Raw genomic sequence first — 19581 nt, forward strand, 5'->3', positions numbered from 1 at the left:
ATTTAATATTATGTTTCTAAGATTCATCTGTGTTGTCACACATAGCTGGTCATTCATTTTCACCATGATATAATATCCTCTTGTGTTAATGTACTACAATTTGATTCATTTTTCTGTTGATGGATAATTGGGTTGTTTCCATTTGCTTTTATAAATAGAATATTCTTGTACACATGTGCAAGAGTTTCTCTAGAGAATATGTATATATGTCTATATCTAGGAGTGGAGTTGCTGGTCTATAGGGTACACAATACTCAAGTTTATAAAATAATGCCTACATGTTTTCCCACCATCAACAAGATTTCTGTCAAGCACATTTCTCCACCATTTGGAATTATCAGACCCTCTTTTGCCAGTTTCATGGGTTTCTTGATTTGCATTTCCCTGATTATGAATGAAGCTAAGCCTATTTTCTTGTGTTTTTAACCTTATAATTGTTCTTTTTTTGACATGTTTGTCTTCATGTCTTTTGCCCATTTAAAAAAAATTAGGTCATTTGTCTTACTGATGTGTGCAGATTCTTTATATATTCTGTTCATCTCCTATCACTTATATATGTTACAGACATCTGGCTTGTCTTTTCCTTTATGGTATCTTTTGATGAACAAAATTATTGATTTTAATGTAATTTATCACTAGGAATTCCCTGGCAGTCCAGTGGTTAGGACTCTTCGCTTTCATTGCTGAGGGCCTGGGTTCAATCCCTGGTTGGGGAACTAATATCCCACAAGCCACACAGCGTGGCCAAGAAAAAAAAAAAGATTGCCAAAAAAAGAAAATTTTACATATATATACACATATATATAATGTAATTTATCATTAATACCATAGTTTATAATTATTGTCTCTTTAAAAAGACGTATTTAGATATTTGGTCATCTCATTCTTGTGGCCAAGAATGTTTATTATAATTATTTCCCGTTCCTCAAGAAAATAGCTTATCAAAATGATCCTCTATAGCAGGGGTCCCCAACCCCCAGGCCGCGGACCGATACTGGTCCACGGCCTGTTAGGAACCGGGCCACACAGCAGAAGGTGAGCAGCGGGCAAGGGAGCAAAACTTCGTCTGCCGCTCCCCATTGATCCCCATCGCTCGCATTACCGCCTGAACCATTGCTCATGTACTGCCTGAACCAATCCACCCCCCACATCCCATGGAAAAACTGTCTTCCATGAAACCGGTCCTTGTGCCAAAATGGTTGGGGACCACTGCTCTACAGGGATTATTCCTTTGTATGTAATACTCTATTTTTTTAACTTTAAACATGTCAGAGAATGGAAAATATTGGGAAAAAAATCATAAGGTGGTTCATACTTAAGGTCTATGTTTTATAGACAGGATACACACTTAAATTTGGTTGGTAAAATATTCTAAAACTCTTCTAGATGGCAGAGGAGAGTGAATACATAAAAATTGTGTTCTGCCAACAACATATTCCTTCAGTAACAAAGCTTATGTTAATGAGAGAACAGAACACACAATTAAGAGACTCTACTCTGTTTTAAGCAATGAGACACAGAGACAAGTGAAAAAATGTGTCTTTTTTTAACCTTGATTTAGGAAGAGGACCACCAAGCCCGGGTAGAAGAGGCAGTCACCCGCATGCTTGTGTGTGCCCTGAAAACTGCAGAGAACCCACATGATACCAGAGCTTGGTTAAACCCAACTGAGGTAAGTCCCTTCTGGTTTTCATCATGGCACTTAGTATCCTGTGATAAACCAATCCCGGCTGGAACATTTGTTTTCCAGTTTATATAAGTGCATATAACCATTTTAAAGAGTTTTTCTTTTTCCTTAGGTTGAGGAAACATCCCATGAAGTCAATTGTCGCTACTTAAATGGAGCCGTTTCTGCTTTTTTTGATCATTATGGAACATCTAAGGTAGTAGAAACCCAAGCGCAGAGCACAAACGGAGAGTACGTGATAAAGGAAGAATTAAATATGCACAACCACGTGGAGGTAGAACAAACTAGTAACCACAACTTAACCTTGGGAACAGTAAAACAGGAGGCAGCAAGTCCCTTTGGTCCTGATCTGGTTCCTGTGATACCATGTTCCCAAGAACCACCCTCAGAAACAGGAGGCATGTTTGAAAGTGATGGTGAAGACTTTGTTGGCAAAAATGGAAAACGCTTTGGAAAATTGCATTATACCAAGAGACAACGAATGATGAGTGAAAGTGAGAATGCAGTTGTGGAACAAATTGCTTCAAATAGTACTGTGGCCCCTTCCCAAACATTCATTTCTACAGATGACTTGCTGGATTGCTTGGTGAATCCACAGGTAACCAAGATAGTGGCACAACTTTTGATTCAAGGAAGAAGTTTGCGACTCTAATAGAAAATGACTTTTTCAATAATATTTTAAGAATATTTTTAAAATAAAAGATGAAATGGCAAAAGGTCAATTTGCATATGCTTATAAATGTCCTGTTCTCACCTAACTAACATTTTAGTCTCTTGCCACCTTCTTGCATACACATTGCTCTTTAGACAACTTGGCTCTTTGTTATTGGTAGGCCTCTTTCTTCAGTGCCTTTGCCTTTCCTTTCCTATCTCATCAGCTTATCTCAAATGTAAGCCCCTAGTGTTCTCACCAAGAAATAGTCTCTCCATCAGCAGGGGTCACCTGCTGCTTGTTTTTGTAAATAAGGTTGTATTGGAACACAGCCAAGCCATTCCTTTACATATTGTCTGTGGTGGCTTTAGGGTTACGATGGCAGAGTTGAGTAGTGAGAGAGGCAGTATGGCTCGAAAAGCTGAAAATATTTTAAAAGTTTGCTAACTCCTGATCTAATGCATCCATTGGGTGAATTCTAGCTTTTTGGGGGGTAGGGGTGTGGTTGTTAATTTCAGTAGATATCGTGGACTCTTTGTCATAAGATGGTGTGGGAAGATTTATGATTGTTTTAAGTTCTTGATCTCTTAATTCAAATGCAGGTTGAAGTCTAGCCTTGATGCGAAGTGATCACATTTCTCACATCTGTAGAATTCTCACTGGTTAACCCCTGTAATCCAGAGCAGAATACCAATCAGGAGAAAAGTAGGTTGGGGCCCAATAAGAGGCCTCCTTGTGTAAGGAACTGGGACATCCAGGAATACCAGCCCTGGAATAAAAAGGACCAAATGCTACTAACTCTTGAAACTAACTAAAAGCTTGGCTTAGTGAACTTGATCCCACTCTCAATACATTTGCAATATGTGGGGTAATTATTATCATTACCGTCCAAGTAAGAATTTAAAAATTATAAAAACATATTGAACTCAGTAACCATTCAAAACAGAAAAGATACACAAAGTCACCTTTTAAGAAGAATTGACTACTGGCCCCATCCTTCTCAGGTCAAACTGACGGTATCAGTAAATCCCAAGAGAGTACATACTTTCTGGGAGAAAGGAGGAAGGGAGGTGAAAAGAAGGGTCTGAAAAAGGACCCTTCTGTAGCACTTACCTCCATCTGACCACTATATATTTGCCTATTTATTTGATTACTATCTCCCCCAACGAGAATGTCACTGCATGAAGGTTTGGACTTTGATTATTGTATATTTGCAGAGTCTTGATCAGTGCCCAGCACATGGTAGGTGCTCCTTAAATATTTGAGAGGATTTTTTAAAAAGGAGACCTTGTTGGCCGATACTCCTTCAGAAACACTGGGGCAGAGGATGTTGTGGCTAAGGGTGAGATGTCTGTTACCTGTAGTAGGTATATCCCTATCGCAGAAATAGACATTTGTCTTCAGCTATATATATATTTTTTACACCTGCCCTCACTGAGAGCTCCCCCATACCCTCCTTCACACAAAATTCCCTCCCCCCTCCCTCCCAGATATTTTATTATATTTGCTACTACTTGGACCAGTGTTTTTCAAGTTGTGGATTGTGACCTATTAACAAGTCATAAAATCAATTTAGTGGGTGAGACCAGCATTTTTTTTAATGGATCAGAATATGTAATTTCAGTGAATTCAATAGTAAATATAAGTATTATTTTGTGAAACTGTCCAAGAAAAATTTTTTTCAGGGTAAATATACTTCATAAATCTTTTCAGTTATATCCGTGTGTGTACTGGGCCTGATATAAAATGTATTTCTTAGTGTATGTTGGGGTCAGAAAGGTTTGAAAGCTGTTCTGAGGGCAAAGTATTGATTTCAGTTAGAGGTAATAGTTTCTGGCATGCAGAGACCTGGGTAGAGAGTTAAGACATTGATATGAATGCATTCGAAATGTAAATGGGTGTTGGGAGATAATTTCCTAATTTTATAGAGAGAGAGATTATGACACGGCAAGAGATCCTGGCTATCTGCAACTGGGGAGTGTGGGAAGGAGAAAAGACAGTCAAAGGGGGAGATGGTCAGCCACCAAGTAGGGTCCCATTTCATCCTGCATTTCTCAGAAGACCATGCCCTAATGAGTGAACTCAATTATTAAATAAATATTAATACTTTGACCCTCCAGAGGTTAGAGGGATTGAAGTGTTACATCTAAAGTTACAGTATCCATGTATAAGCAGGATGATCTATCCGGTAGGCTAAGTAGCTAGGGCCCCTGAGCTTTTAGGGTCTACAGAAGTGTTTTAGTTTCTTTAAAAATAAAAAAAAAGAATATAATCTAGTTTCGATTACATTCATGTTTATACCAATGCAGTAGCGAAGTATCATGTTTAATACTCTTCATGGAGTAAGGGGCCTACAAAGGCAAAATTGCCTGGGGCCATGAAAGTCCTAAGCAGCTCTGGGTAGCAGGGATATCAGCATCATTTGAGGGGCTTGCTGAAGATGCAGATGTCTGGGCACCACTCTAGAGCTATAGAATTTGCCTCCTTTGGGATGGGCCAGATTTTGCAGTCTCAGCAAGCACCTGAGGTGCTTCACATAGCAAAAAAGTTTAAGAATCTCTGGCTCTGGAGTAGACCACCAAGACCTAACACAGGTTCAAAGTGGGCTTGTTTTAGCAGGGGCTGCTTGTTGGGGTCAATCCGCCCTTCAGATTTACTGAACTAAAGCTGTACTGTGCCCTTCCTGTAATTATCAGCTGAATGCTCTTGATACTGTGAGGATCCCTTGATGCTGTCGTGTTTAGTTGTGGTCTTTTATCAGCAGTGGCCTGTGTTTATCATCAAGCTCTCCTGTATTTGCCCTAAAGGATAAAGATGTTTAACCACCAAATAACATTTTCCAAGCATTTTATTCAAAAAGGAGGAAATATTTATTTTAAAAAATTTTTATTGAAGTATAGTTGATGTACAATATTATGTGTTGCATGTGTACAATACAGTGATTCATAATTTTTAAAGGTTATACTCCATTTATAGTTATTATAAAATATTGGCCATGTTCCCTGTGTTGTATGACATATTTCTTTAGATTGAGGGTAACTATAACATTTACAGACTGAATCATCATACTTGGTGCAATACACCCTGATATTCAGCCTTGCCTAAGTTAACCAAACCACTGGAGAACAAGAACAAATTAGAGAGCAGGTCTCTCCTTTTTTATTTCGTACATTCATTGTCAAGCCCAAGTTCAGATGCCAGTGGCTGGGAAGCTACTCCTAAGCAATAAGAAGTCTTTGCCAATCCACTTAAAAAACAGCAACAGCAAGAAAAATTTCAAGACGTCTGTGTTTAATGAAGCAGCAACTATGGCCCCCTCAACCTCCTTTACTTGAAGTGCAGGCATTGTTCCCTGGGGCCAAGAAAGAGTGCCTTTATCCTCCTGGTGACCCCTAGCATCCAAGTTCATCATCTGTCCTGGCTCCCCATGGGCATAGCACTGGCCTCTTGGCCTACAGAGCTTCAGATGAAGAGAATCTACAATGAAAACCAAAGCCAGAAGGGACAAGGCCAAGGAAATATGAGGATAGTTCACAGATTGTCTGAGATATTTCTGAATCAGTAACATTAATCTAGAAGCCATGTTCTATAGTGGGAAGAGCAAGGGGCTTGATGACACAGAGACCTAGATTCAGTTGCTGGCTCTGAGGCCTGTTACCCAGGTGACTTAAGGCAAGGAAGCTTCTGGTGTTCTGAGCATCAGTTTCCTCAGCTTTGAAAAGGGGGTATAATTCTTACCTCACAAGAGTGTTTGGGGGAAGAAAATAAATACTGTTATGTGAAAGCACCTATTATAGTACCTGGTTAATGTAGGCACTCAATAAACAGTGTTAGAATCTGAAATTTACCTGAGGAAGTTAAAAAAGAAACTTTCCATTACTATCCTATAGCTACTGAGTTAGCAAATTAGTAATATGACTGCTTAATTCCTTTGGTTTATTTATGCATATGGCTTTAAAATCATCAAAAGGTAGGCTGCCAAGGAAAATGTGCTATTTAATACCCTTAGATTCATTTAATCTTAACATAGTAGAAGGGGTTCATACTGAAAATATAGCAGGCATTATCCCTTTTTTCCACTGGGCGGAACTAAGACCATGAATAAAAGTTATAAAAAGGCAGATTTGGGTTCAACTTTAGAAAGGACCAATTGGAAACAGGGCTGCTGCACTACACAACTCCATGGGATACAGCTCACCTAGTCCTCAAGCTAGACCACAGCCCCCTGGACTGTGCAGGACATAGCTGCACTGCAGTCCCAGAGCCCTGACCGGAGTTGTCCCACATGTCCATAGGCTGCTTTGTGAAAAAGCTCCCTGCCATGGAATCTCATCGATTTGAGGCAAAGTGACAATAGGTCAAGGGTGTTGAGGAGATGGTTCCCACTTTGGTTAGGAGTCTGACAGGGCTTCTTCATTCTTAAGTGGTTTATGAAACACTTATGGAGCATCTGTTGTACATCAGGCACAGACCTCAGCCCAGAGATAAAGAAAATTAGACACCATCCCTGCACCCAGGGAAGACAGCAGCCCCACCCACTTAGTAATACTGTGCTCCCCACAGAAGTATGGAGTCCTGACATGATACCAGCTGTCTCTCAGTGGCAGCTGAAGTTATATCACTGTGTCCTCTGCCTTTAAGATTAATGTTATTCTTATATGTGGAATCTAGAAAAATGGTACAGATGAACCTATTTGCAGGGCAAGAATAGAGATGAAGATGTAAAGAACGGACGTGTGGACGTGGAGGGGGATGAACTGGAAGATTGAGATTGACATGTATACATTACAGTGTAAAAGAGATGGCTAGTGGGAACCTGCTGTGTAGCACAGGGAGCTCAGCTCAGCGCTCTGTGGTGACCTAGATGGGTGGGATGGCGGCGGGGGGCGGGGGGAGATCCAAGAGGGAGGGGATATATGTATACACATAGCTGATTCACTTGGTTGTATAGCAGAAATGAACACAACATTGTAAAGCAACTATACCCCAATTTTTTAAAAAAAAGACAGATTAATGTTATACTCTCCTTCCTGGAAATAAACACATGTACGTCTACAGATTTGATATCCATGGTTGAGGACACACAGTTGTAACTCTAAATTATCCAATTAAATTCTCGAATTTACTGCTCTCAAGATAGGTTCATTCCAGTTTTGAAAGAGAGGCTGGAGAATGTCTGATTTCAGTGACAAGGGTCCTCTGATCTTAGAAAAAGCTGTTAAGAGAAAAAAAAACTACAGCTTGCTTTACAGTTAGCTATGTATAGATGAATAATATCTTCTGCAAAGGATACCAAAATGTTAACGTCTAAAAGTAATGAGGTACTCTGGGTAAGCCTGGTAGTCATAAAATACCACAAATAAATTTGGATTTTGCACACAATCTGTGACAGTGTCATACGAGTCAGTAGGATTTTGGGGGTCCTTTAGAGGAGGCACAATTAATGTACTGTTTCCAGCTGTGTAGGATCCAGTGAGTACTCGCACATAATACATATGCTTCTTCCCATTTACATCCGGTCTGGAGTATACATCACTGGCAGAATAAAGGGCACTGACAGCAAAATAGGTTCCCTTTCCATATGCCGTAGCTGTGAAGAGAAAAACAAAACATCTTTAAGGATTTCAGTTTAGTCTATAATTTGACAATGTTGACCCAATATGTCAAATAATGTTAAAATAATGTTCAGTCCTCTCTAAAGCTTCTTTTAAATATTTTTGTGCGTTTTTTATTCTTTTTTTCTTTTGGTTACGTTGGGTCTTCGTTGCTGCGTGCGGGCTTTCTCTAGTTGAGGCGAGCGGGGGCTACTCTTCGTTGTGGTGTGTGGGCTTCTCATTGCAGTGGCTTCTCGTTGCGGAGCATGGGCTCTAGGCACACAGGCTTCAGTAGTTGTGGCACGTGGGCCCTAGAGCGCAGGCTCAGTAGTTGTGGCACACGGGCTTAGTTGCTCTGCGGCATGTGGGATCTTCCTGGACCAGGGCTCGAACCCGTGTCCCCTGCATTGGCAGGCGGATTCTTAACCACTGTGCCACCAGGGAAGTCCCTGGTTTTTTATTCTTAAAAATCATTCCCCCACCCTGGAGGGCCAGTCAGTCCCTTCGGGATGAAATATAGTGAGTCTAACCTAAAACTTTGGCTGTAACATGGCCCCCAACAATGAGAGAACACAGCACCATCCATACTGTCCCCAGCCAGCTTGGGTTCTCATGGCTGACATCCCATTTGAAGCAGCCAGATTACTTGCGTCCTTACCATTCTTTCCAGCATAACTGCGGTTAAAGCCTTTTCCGTTGACAAGTGTCACTGAGTCGGCATCTGTCCCATGGAAGAGCAGCTTCTCATTTATTAATTGGCCATTTTTGGTGTCCATGTTGTTTTTCTTTGTCTGGTAGTGTTTCCAGAGCTCTGGATTCTGGATCCTCTCAATCTGCAAATCAATAAGGAAAAATTTGCTGTCAGTGCCAAGAGCCCTTGGCAAGATACAACAGATGAAACACGACCATTTTTCAGTTTGGGGTTTCCCGTTTTTAATTAAGATACAGTTTGCGGGCTTCTCTGGTGGCACAGTGGTCAAGAATCCACCTGCCAATTCAGGGGATGTGGGTTCGAGCCCTGGTCAGGGAAGATCCCACATGCCGCATGCACCACAACTACTGAGCCTGCGCTCTAGAGCCCGCGAGCCACAACTACCGAGCCCTTGTGCCACAACTACTGAAGCCCAGGCACCTAGAGCCCATGCTCCGCAACAGGAGAAGCCACCACACTGAGAAGCCCATGCTCCGCAACAAAGAGTAGCCCCCGCTTGCCACAACTAGAGAAAGCCCACGTGCAGCAATGAAGACCCAATGCAGCCAAAAGTAAAAAATAAAATTAATTAATTAATTAAAAGAAGATACAGTTTGCCGTCTAGTTCCAGGTCTCAGCATTATCATGTATTTTGTTGATCCAATTTATAATCTTAAATTTTATTTTTCCTTTTACCTACAACTAAGTTTCTGATCTTCAAACTACTTCCAATTTATTTCTGTTTACTAAATCTTATTTATTTTACTCATTTTTAAAAGGCTTAAAATTTTATTCACACCAAGTTTTGAAACCATTCTTAATTTCTTAGTCCTTTTATTCTTGTTTCTCACCCTTTTTTAGTATATATGCTGCAGAAGTGAGCACAAATCCTTTTAAAATTTAATAACCACACAAAGAAAATTATTTCAAGTAATTTTGAACACAGTAATCTGAGTCTGTATTCCTAGTAGGATAAATTCTAAGCTTTACTTAGTAGGCTTATTTTAGCAGCAGACTTCTGGCTATGATAGACTACTTGTATCAGACCAAACTTCTTGCCAACAACTACTAGAAGAGCTAGTGGGAAAAAAAGTCTGTTTGAAGGCAACAAGGATCTGAGCCAAGTTCCTGGAGAGAAGGGAAGTGCAGAGTGAAAGAAGATAACAGAATAACTTCTTCAAAGTGCTTAAAGAAAATAACTACCAATTCAGAATTTTGTATCCAGCAAAAATATCCTTCAAAGAATGAGGGTGAAATGAATTTTCAGAGAAACAGAGAATTCATCACTACCAGACCTGCACTAGAAGAAATACTAAAGCCAGAGGAAAGTGACCCCAGATGAGGCACAGAAATACAAGAAGGACTGAAAAGCAGTGGGATGAAAGGGTAAATATGTATATAAAATTATATACATATTATATATATATACACACACACATCTGTGTCACTCTGCTGTATACCAGAAACTAACACAGTATTGTAAATCAACAATAGTTCAATAAAAGTAAATAAATAAATAGAAGCTTCTTTGATGCCTCACCTACAAAATATATTCTTGCAAAAAATATTCATCTGAATTTACCCAAGCCTTTCAACCTAACTCCAAGTTTACCACAAATAAAGCGGATAGAGGAATAAATTAAATGACACCATGGGCAATCAGACAAATCTAGAATCTATAAGAAAGCTGCTTGGATTCTTAAAAAATCTAGGTGAGAGAGAGCCAGAATGTGGAACATTCTACGACACAACTAGCTTAAACTCTTCTAAAATTTCAATATCATGAAAAATAATGTTTAAAAATGCAGGAGTACTGTTCTATATCAGAAGAGATGAAGGAGACACAATGACAAAATGCAATGTGTGAGTCCAGATTGGGGGCAGGGATTTCGAGGAAGTTATAAGAAAGCTGTTTTGAGCAAGAGGGGTGATTTGAATATTGACCATCTATTGGATATTATTATAAGGGATAATGATATTTGTGTTATTTAAGAGAATGTTTTTATTCTTAGGATACATATGCTATAATATTTAGGAGTATCATGATATCTGCAACTTTCAATTGTTTCAGGAAAAACAGAGAGTGAAGGAAAAAAAGCAAATGTTACAAAATTGTTGAATCTAGGTGGAAGTTCATGTGTGTTAAAAAATCTTAGTCACAAGACATGACAGTCATGGAGGATGACAGACCACCCATTTTTCATGTTAGCGCTTTTGCACTACTAGACACCTCCACAGAGGTGCCTTAAGTACAACCTAGCTCTGCTTTTACTGGCGTCATAGACTGGGATTTCACATAAGATTGAAAAAAGGGTTCCACTACAAAAGGGTAGTGAAGTCATTTCTCTGGTGAAGGTCTGCCAACACATGGTAAAACTCCAGGGCCCAGTGCAGACATTTCTGGTCAACTGGGTGGTCCTGCTCAATTTGGACTTGGCATCTCATCACAATGTGCCAGTCAGCCACTCCCAGAGGACTGTAATTGGTATCTTTAATGAAACTTATTGTCTCAGAACCAGACCGTGAAAGAGCTGCGTACTTGAATTACATTTTCTTGGTACCACATATAATTGTTCTGCTCAACATACAGGGATCTGTCTATTTGGCAAGGTTATTTATTCTTCCAGTTTTATTAAGATATAGTTTACATTCATATAGCACTGTATAAGTTTAAGATGTACAGCACAGTGGTTTGACTTACATATATTATGAAAAGATCATCATAAGTCCAGTGAACATCCATCATCTCATATAGATACAAAATTAATGAAATAGAAAAAAAATTTTTTCCTTGTGATAACTCCCAGGATCCACTCTCCCAACAACTTTCACACATAATATAGTGTATGAAAGCACTGTTGATTATATTTATCATGTTGTACATTACATCCCCAGTACTCATTTATCTTATAACTGCAAGTTTGTACCTTTTGCCTATCTTTCATCCAGTTCCCTCTCCCTATACCCCCTGTCTCTGGTAACCACAAATCTGATCTCTTTTTCTATGAGTTTGTTTGTTTATTTTTGAAGTATAACTGACCTACAACACTGCTAGTTCCTGTTACACAGAATAGCGATTCGATACTTCCATATATTTCAAAATGATCACCAAGATAAGTCCAGCCATGATCAGTCACCATACAAAGATATGATATAATTATTGACTGTATTACCCACACTGCACATTTCATACCTGTGACTCAGCTACTGTGCAACTGTAAGTTTGTACCTCTTAATCTCTCTAACCTATTCCTCTCCTTCCTACATTGAGGGATTTTAAAAAATGGTATAAAATTTGATATTGAATTTACTGTGAGGATGATTTTGAAGATATTCTCTAGTACTTATTCACAGGAGAACTCTTTCAGGAGTCAGTCTCAGTACTGTGAAAAACTGTTGAGTCTCCTGATCAAATGCTTTGCTCTTTGATTTATGGACATTATGAATCTAATAGCTGAGTGTTTACTTCTTTACTTTGTCTACTAGGAAGATCAAGGACAAATTTGAGGGCCTCCTCTAGTAACTATCTAGGACCTCATGTTATGTATTTTTGTGAACTAACAATACCTCTGTAATTATCTTAATTTCCCTGCCCTACTTTTCTTTTTGTCCATATTTATGCTATCTGAAGGTATATCTTTGTAGGACATTTCAAATCTTTTTTGAATTATTATGTAATAATAATATGTATTATTAAGTACATGAATAAACAGTGTGGTGGCAGTGCAAATAGAGAATAAGAGAAAATTTGCAAAGAAAGACAATGCAGGCCTTACTGGCAGACTTGTTATTACAGATGAAGGGAAGGTACTCAAAGATCTCCAGCTTTACTCAGAAAGTGGTGGAACCAAGGACAGAAAGCAGGAAGAAGGGGAAATGATGAGATGAGTTAGATTTTAGGAAAATTGATTTAGCAGACAGATTTTCAAGTGGAGACTTTTTTAGGCCACTTGGGAACTCAAGTTCTAGAGCTTGAGTTAAAGATCCAGGTCGGTGATGTTGATTTGAGAGCTATCAACACTGAAATAATAGCTGCAGCCAAGAAGAGTAAAAACATTCCCTGGTGAACTGCAGAGACAGAATACCAAACTATAAATCCTGTGGGTTACCTAGGATTAGGGGTTTAGAGGAAGAAAAGATGCCAGTGAAAATGAAAGGAACAGGGCTTCCCTGGTGGCGCAGTGGTTGAGAGTCCGCCTGCCGATGCAGGGGACACGGGTTCGTGCCCCGGTCTGGGAGGATCCCGCGTGCCGCGGGGCGGCTGGGCCCGTGAGCCATGGCCGCTGAGCCTGCGCGTCCGGAGCCTGTGCTCCGCAACGGGAGAGGCCACAGCAGTGAGAGGCCCGCGTACCACAAAAAAAAAAAAAAAAAAAAAAGAAAGGAACATTAGTTAAAGAAGCATCAAAATAATACTGTCCTAGAAGTCAAGGGAGAAAAATAATTTCAAAAAGGAAACTTTCTAAACTAATGTTTAAAAGCAGAAGATGCCAAAATAAGGGAAATGAACAGGGAAAGGACTGCTGGATTATCAAGGAAGCAAGGACTGTTGATCTGTGAATAGTGGGGCAGAAGCACATAATCCTGATCTGATTTGCTAGTTATCAACTCCAACTTTGGAGCCATATCTAGGAGTTATTATTAGCTTGCTTCACAAAGTAAATATATATCTTTATTATTCTAATATATTACAATCTAATATATTGTAATAACTGACACAAGAATTTCAATGTCTCAGTAATCATAGTGACATGAGTAGAATCTAGAATTTAAAACCTAATTGCCTTAAAATATTCTAATTCTGGGTAAAAAATGTGATAGGAAGTGAATGAAAATGTATTTATCCAGGACGATGATACCTCTATTAACACCGTGTAGAAACTCCATGTCAGCGGAAGGCTTACCTTCTCTATGATGAAGTTTGCACAGGTCTCATTAAACTTGCTTGCCACAGTTTTGTATTCTGAATCATCAGGCTGTAGCTCAACCACACAGACTTTCTGCTGCTTCATATCACTCCAGTATAAGGGGATCTCAACTGCAAAGTAGACATTTGAAAACTCCCTCGCACCTAGAAAGGCTCATCCGCATTGTCCACATTCCTGGTATGCTTTGAAAAACTGAGTATCATTTGTGCTCTTGTTTTACAATCTCCCAAATCAAGGTGTTCAAGAAGCCCCTTATATTTCTAGAAGAATGTTTTCAAAATGTGGACCACAGATAACCCGCCTCAGAACCAACTATAACGCTTGCTTTAAAAAAACCTCACAGATCTACCGAATCAAAATCTCTAAGGGTGGAACCTGGGTACCTGCATCTTAACAAGTTTGATCATGCTCAGATTTGAGAACTGTTGGTGTAGTGTAACTCAGCTGCATATTCTGTTCAGTCTCTAATTTGTCATAATTTAATAATTTTACATATAATATCAATGATTTCCCTACAATGTTTTCAATAAATAGTCATTAATGTTTTGCTTACAAATGCATGGCTTTTTGCCAGAACTCACCACAACCACCAGGCCCTCCACATCTATTCTTTCATTATTCTTCACAGCATCCTTAAGAGTTGGGTGGGTGGGAGGTTTTGCTACATGGCAGGTTGTGGTGGCAGCTCTGTCTCCCCGTCTGCTAAACAGAATACTGTATTTGACTTGTCATTTCCCCAGGGTTGCTCAGAGTCTGAGGAATTCGTTCACATTGATCTCTCAATGTACTGAAAGCCAATTCAGTAGTTTGCAGTGGGGGATTTATGTGGTTCAAAGGCAGGAATAGCTGACAACACAAGACAAGCATTCCCTTCTCAGGAATCTTGAAGACTGCTTCCTGATGTGTGTGTCAAAGAATCTTATCCTCAGGGCAGAGGAGCTAGTGACTTCTGGGAGAAGATCCTTCAGGCTCCCCATCCACTCTGGGTCATCAGTCACAGACACAGAGTGCCCACTCTCTGACTAGGCTGTCTTCAGTCTTTTGTTCTAGAAAGCCTTGGGCTACTTACAGCCATGGCTTTCCCTTTCCTGACAGAAGCAACCATTACCTCCCCAGCAAAACTGGCTCCGGGAAGCTTGTAAACTGTAGAGATGAGAACAAATGCAATATTTGACTATTGTTACCATTAAGATAATAATGATCAGCTGTTGGGTGCACCTGTACTGTATTTTCATGGCCAAAGTGTAAGCTCCTTCAGCTGAGACCAAGTTTTCTATTTTCTTCCATAAGGGTACTTGGATTTTATCTACTTGAACAACATTTTGATGTATGTACAACACACATCACAGGCATAAAGTAATGGACAACAAGCATGATAGTTTGATTCACCTTCATATTTTGTATGGCGACAAACAGGTAAACTCTTTCCCTTTGCATCTGTAGCAGTGTATGTTTCCAAGTCCACTGTGTAGCTCTGATGATTAATTTTAACATCAATTGTCTTTCTCTTTTGTTTCTTTGCATCCTCCAGTTGCATATTGGTAATTTTGTCAAAACTATGAAACTTGTTATCGTCCTTATATTGCCATTCCACAAAATCACTGGTACGATCTGCCAGGAATTCCTGTTCTTTGGACAATCTAACTCTCTTGATCATGTCCTCAATTGCATTTCTAACCTGTATCACATCTTTGGTAATTCCAGAAACCTCAATCAAAGGTTTTCCACGGTCCAAGGAAATGGAAATATTTAACTTCTTCTGAAGCTCATTCAATTCCTGATATTCCTTTACATCAAAGTTTTTGATACATTCATCTTCACTGGTGTAGGGACACTGTTCCTTTTGAATGAGATCCTGTATCCAGAAGAGGACGTTTTCTACACTTCTTACATTTTCACCACACACCTGAAAAATTGCTGATTCTGTTTTCTTTTCTAAAACCAAAGGAGTCTGTTTTGGGGGAGATTTACTTGAGAAGCCCAAGAATGCTAAAAAAGAAAAGAAAGGAAGATCAGCTCTTTCTTTCTTCTTCCTTCCTCCCTCCTTCTTCCCTCCCTCCCTCCTTCCTCTCTTCCTCTCTCTCTTTCTTTGTCACCATGCTGTACATTACAACCCTAGGACTTGTTTATCTTATAACTGGATGCTTTTACCCTTTTGACCAACTTCACGCATTTCACCCAACCCCCACCCGCCTTGTACCCACCGGCAATCACCAATCCGTCCTCTGTATAAGTGCTATTATATAGTATTTGTCTTTCTCTGTCTTATTTCATTGAGCATAATGCCCTCAAGGTCCACACGTTCTTGCACGTGCATGTAGCAGGATTTCCTTCTTTTTTATGCCTGAGTAATATTCCATATACACCACATCTTCTTTATAATTCATCTTTCAATGTTTCCATGTTGTGGCTATTGAAAATAATGCTGCAGTGAACGTGGATTCCAGAGAGTGATTTCATTTCCTTCAGATAAATACCCAGAAGTGGAATTTCTGGATTCTATGGTAGTTCTATTTCTAGACTTTTGAGGAACCTCCATGCTGTTTTCCACAGTAGCTGCACCAGTTTACATTCCCACCAACAGTGCATGAGGGTTCCCTTTTCTCCACATCCTCACCAACACTTGTTACTTCTTTTTTTTTTTTAATCATTTATTTTACCCTATTTTTTCTTCTAGGAGTTTTATGGTCAGGTCTTAACATTTGAGTCTTTAATATTATTATTATTATTTTTTTTTGCTGTGACACGTGGCATGTGGGATTTTAGTTCCCTGACCAGGGATCAAACCCATGCCCCCCTGCAGTGGAAGCATGGAGTCTTAACCACTGGACCACCAGGGAAGTCCCTGTTTTTTTTTTTTAATATTTAATTTATTTATTTATTTGGTCGCACTGGGTCTTAGTTGCAGCAGGCGGGCTCCTTAATTGCAGCTCACCTGCTCCTTAGTTGTGGCAAAGTGAGCTCTTAGTTGCGGCACACATGTGGGATCTAGTTCCCTGACCAGGGATCGAACCTGGGCCCCCTGCATTGGGAGCACGGAGTCTTAACCACTGTGCCACCAGGGAAGTCCCTCACTTGTCTTTTTGATAATAGCTGTTCTATCATGTGAGGTGATCACTCATTATGATTTTGATTTCCATTTCCCTGATGATTAATGATGTTGAGCACCTTTTCATGTACCTATTGGCCAGTTGTATGTCTTTTTTTGGAAAAATGTCTATTCAGATACTCTATTTTAAAATCAAATTGTTTGGGGTTTTTTCTATTGTTGTATGAGTTCTTTATATATTTTGGATTTAACCCCTTATCAGATATACGATTTACAAATATTTTCTCCCATTCAGTGGGTTCCCTTTTCATTTTGTTTATGATTTCCTTTGCTGTGCAGAAGCTTTTCAGTTTGATGTAGTCCCACTTATTCATTTTGCTTATGTAATTTTAGTGTCAAATCTAAAAAATCATTGCTAAGACAAGTGCTGAGGAGTTTACCCATATGTTTTCTTATAGGAGTTTTATGGTTTCAAGTCTGTTCTACTTCAGTGAGAAGTGCCACTGGAATTTTGATAGGGATCGCATTGAATCTGTAGATTGCTTTAAGTAGTATGGATATTTTAACAATATTAATCCTTCCAATCCATGAGCATGAACTATATTTCCATTTATTTGTATCTTCTTCAGTTTCTTTCATCAATGTTGTATATTTTCATGATACAGGTCTTTCACCTCCTTGGTTAAATTTATTCCTGGGTATTTTATTCTTTTTGATGCAATTATAAATGGGATTGTTTTCTTAATTTCTCTGTGATAGTTCATTAAAGATTAGCTATTTCAAGTCAGACAAAGACAAATACTGTATGACCTCACTGATATGCAGAATCTGAAAAAAAAACTCATAGAAAAAGAGATCAGATTTATGGTTACTAGGAGGTCGCAGGGTGAGGGTGGGAGGAGATTGGAGAAAGGCGGTCAAAAGATACAAACTTCCAATTACAAGATAAATAAGTACTAGGGATGTAATGTACAGAATGATGGCTGTAATATTGTGATTTATAAGAAAAAATAGGGCTTCCCTGGTGGCACAGTGGTTGAGAGTCCGCCTGCCGATGCAGGGGACACGGGTTCGTGCCCCGGTCAGGGAAGATCCCACATGCCGCGGAGTGGCTGAACCAGTAAGCCATGGCTGCTGAGCCTGCACGTCCGGAGCCTGTGCTCTGCAACGGGAGGGGCCCGCGTACCACAAAAAAAAAAAAAAAAAAAAAAATATATATATATATATATATATATATATATATATATATATATATGAAAAAATATATTTGGTCAGAATGACCAAATATTTTTCTCATATATACAGTATTTGGCTTGTGATTGGTATCTGAAGCAGAGGGCAGTCTCGTGGCACTGAGCCCTTTACCTGTGGAATCTGATTCCATCTCTGGGTAGATGATGTCAGAATTGAGTTGAATCCTCAGACACCCAGCTAGCGTCTGAGAATTGCTTGTAGGCACAGGGAAGCCTCCATACACATTGGAACTGGGTCCAGAAACCTTCTTTAATGACTGTAGTTAACACTACTATTTGATAGATATGAAAGTTGTTAAGAGAGTTCTTGTCACAAGGAAAAAAATTCTTCTTTTCTTTTTTTACTTTCTCTTTTTATTGTGTCTGTGTGAGAGGATGGATGCTAACTAAACTTATTGTGGTATTCGTTTCACAATATATGTAAGTCAAGCCATTATGCTGTATACCTCAAACTTATACAGTGATGTATGTCAACTCTATCTCCATAAAGCTGGAAAAAAGCTAATAAACTACCAGAAAAAAAAATAGCTATTTCTCATGTGACATCAATATTAGGAACATGTATTTCATAAAAATGAACAACTCACATGCAATTTTAGACATCACAGACTGCTGGGGAGAAGGCTGAGATCCTTCTCTTTTTTTCATGATGGCATAAAACACGTCCAGTACTTGAGGCAGAAAGATAACAACTTTAACTTTTTTCATAGACTGGACCAATCCTTTCTGAATAAAGTCTTCAATGGCATCAATTATGGCTGCTGCAACCTTATCTGGGTCTTGTTTGGCACTTCCTAGAAAGGCAAATAATAAAAATGATTGGGACAAAAAAAGATCCAACTGGATTTGAAAAAGAAGACCCAACTGGAAAAGGCTGAGGAATAAATTAGGGATTCTGATTCTCAGAATAAATTCCCACTCCTCAACTCTTTCATCACCATGGACTTTTCTAAAATGCATCAGCAGACACCCTTGAAGTCCTAGATGTAATGGGGAGTTTTTGTTCCAGGATGTCAGGAACAGTGCAACAATGAACAAAGGACCCAGAAACATAACTTGGTGTCTGATATCTGTTATTTGCTCTATTCAGCTGATCCCAGCTCACTATGTTCCTCTGTGTTACAGAGCACAGTTAACCTTTCCTGGCTCACTGGTGTCCTCAAAAGATCCACAAAAAGCAAAAGATGCTTATGTATGTTGAAATATCATGCTCTTTAAAGAGAACAGGTCTTCCCTGGTGGTACAGTTGGTTAAGAATCCGCCTGCCAATGCAGGGGACACAGGTTCGAGCCCTGGTCCAGGAAGATCCCACATGCTGCGGAGCAACTAAGCCCATGTGCCACAACTGCTGAGCATGCGCTCTAGAGCTTGCGTGCCACAACTAGTGAAGCCCGTGCCTTAGAGCCCGTGCTCCATAACAAGAGAAGCCACCACAATGAGAAGCCTACGCACCGCAACAAAGAGTAGCCCCCACTTGCCGTAACTAGAGAAAGCCCATACACAGCAACAACGACACAACGCAGGCAAAAAATAAATAAATAAAAGAGAACTAATTATAAATTAATTAATTAATTTAAAAAATAAAGAGAACAGCATTATTTTTTGTTCAGTCATTTCTTGACTATTACGTATATATCCTTATTCTCTCAGATGTCTTTGGGGACCTGATTTAAACTGAGCTAATTTCATAAGATACCTAGAGCCATAAACTATTTGTTATAATCTATAAT

The 19581-nt window shown here is 39.4% G+C and overlaps 2 protein-coding genes across 2 annotated transcripts in view; one reads left to right on the forward strand and one right to left on the reverse strand.

The window, feature by feature from the left end:
- HSPBAP1 (HSPB1 associated protein 1) overlaps positions 1 to 2394 on the forward strand; it is a gene marked incomplete at its 5' end in the record, with an annotated part of 61405 nt that extends 59011 nt beyond the window's left edge. The window contains 2 exons of the mRNA XM_079704671.1: positions 1562 to 1672; positions 1800 to 2394. Coding sequence (XP_079560797.1) covers positions 1562 to 1672; positions 1800 to 2339 — 651 coding nt within the window. The 3' untranslated portion in view covers positions 2340 to 2394. The remainder of the gene's footprint in view (positions 1 to 1561; positions 1673 to 1799) is intronic.
- Positions 2395 to 7639: 5245 nt separating this feature from the next.
- LOC307053304 (protein mono-ADP-ribosyltransferase PARP14-like) overlaps positions 7640 to 19581 on the reverse strand; it is a gene marked incomplete at both ends in the record, with an annotated part of 47784 nt that continues 35842 nt past the window's right edge. The window contains 5 exons of the mRNA XM_079704670.1: positions 7640 to 7929; positions 8592 to 8766; positions 13526 to 13659; positions 14939 to 15538; positions 18439 to 18641. Of these exons, the coding sequence (XP_079560796.1) occupies positions 7640 to 7929; positions 8592 to 8766; positions 13526 to 13659; positions 14939 to 15538; positions 18439 to 18641 (1402 nt within the window). The remainder of the gene's footprint in view (positions 7930 to 8591; positions 8767 to 13525; positions 13660 to 14938; positions 15539 to 18438; positions 18642 to 19581) is intronic.

The sequence above is a fragment of the Hyperoodon ampullatus genome (assembly GCF_949752795.1).
Source record: "Hyperoodon ampullatus genome assembly, chromosome: 5".
Lineage (NCBI taxonomy): Eukaryota > Metazoa > Chordata > Mammalia > Artiodactyla > Ziphiidae > Hyperoodon > Hyperoodon ampullatus.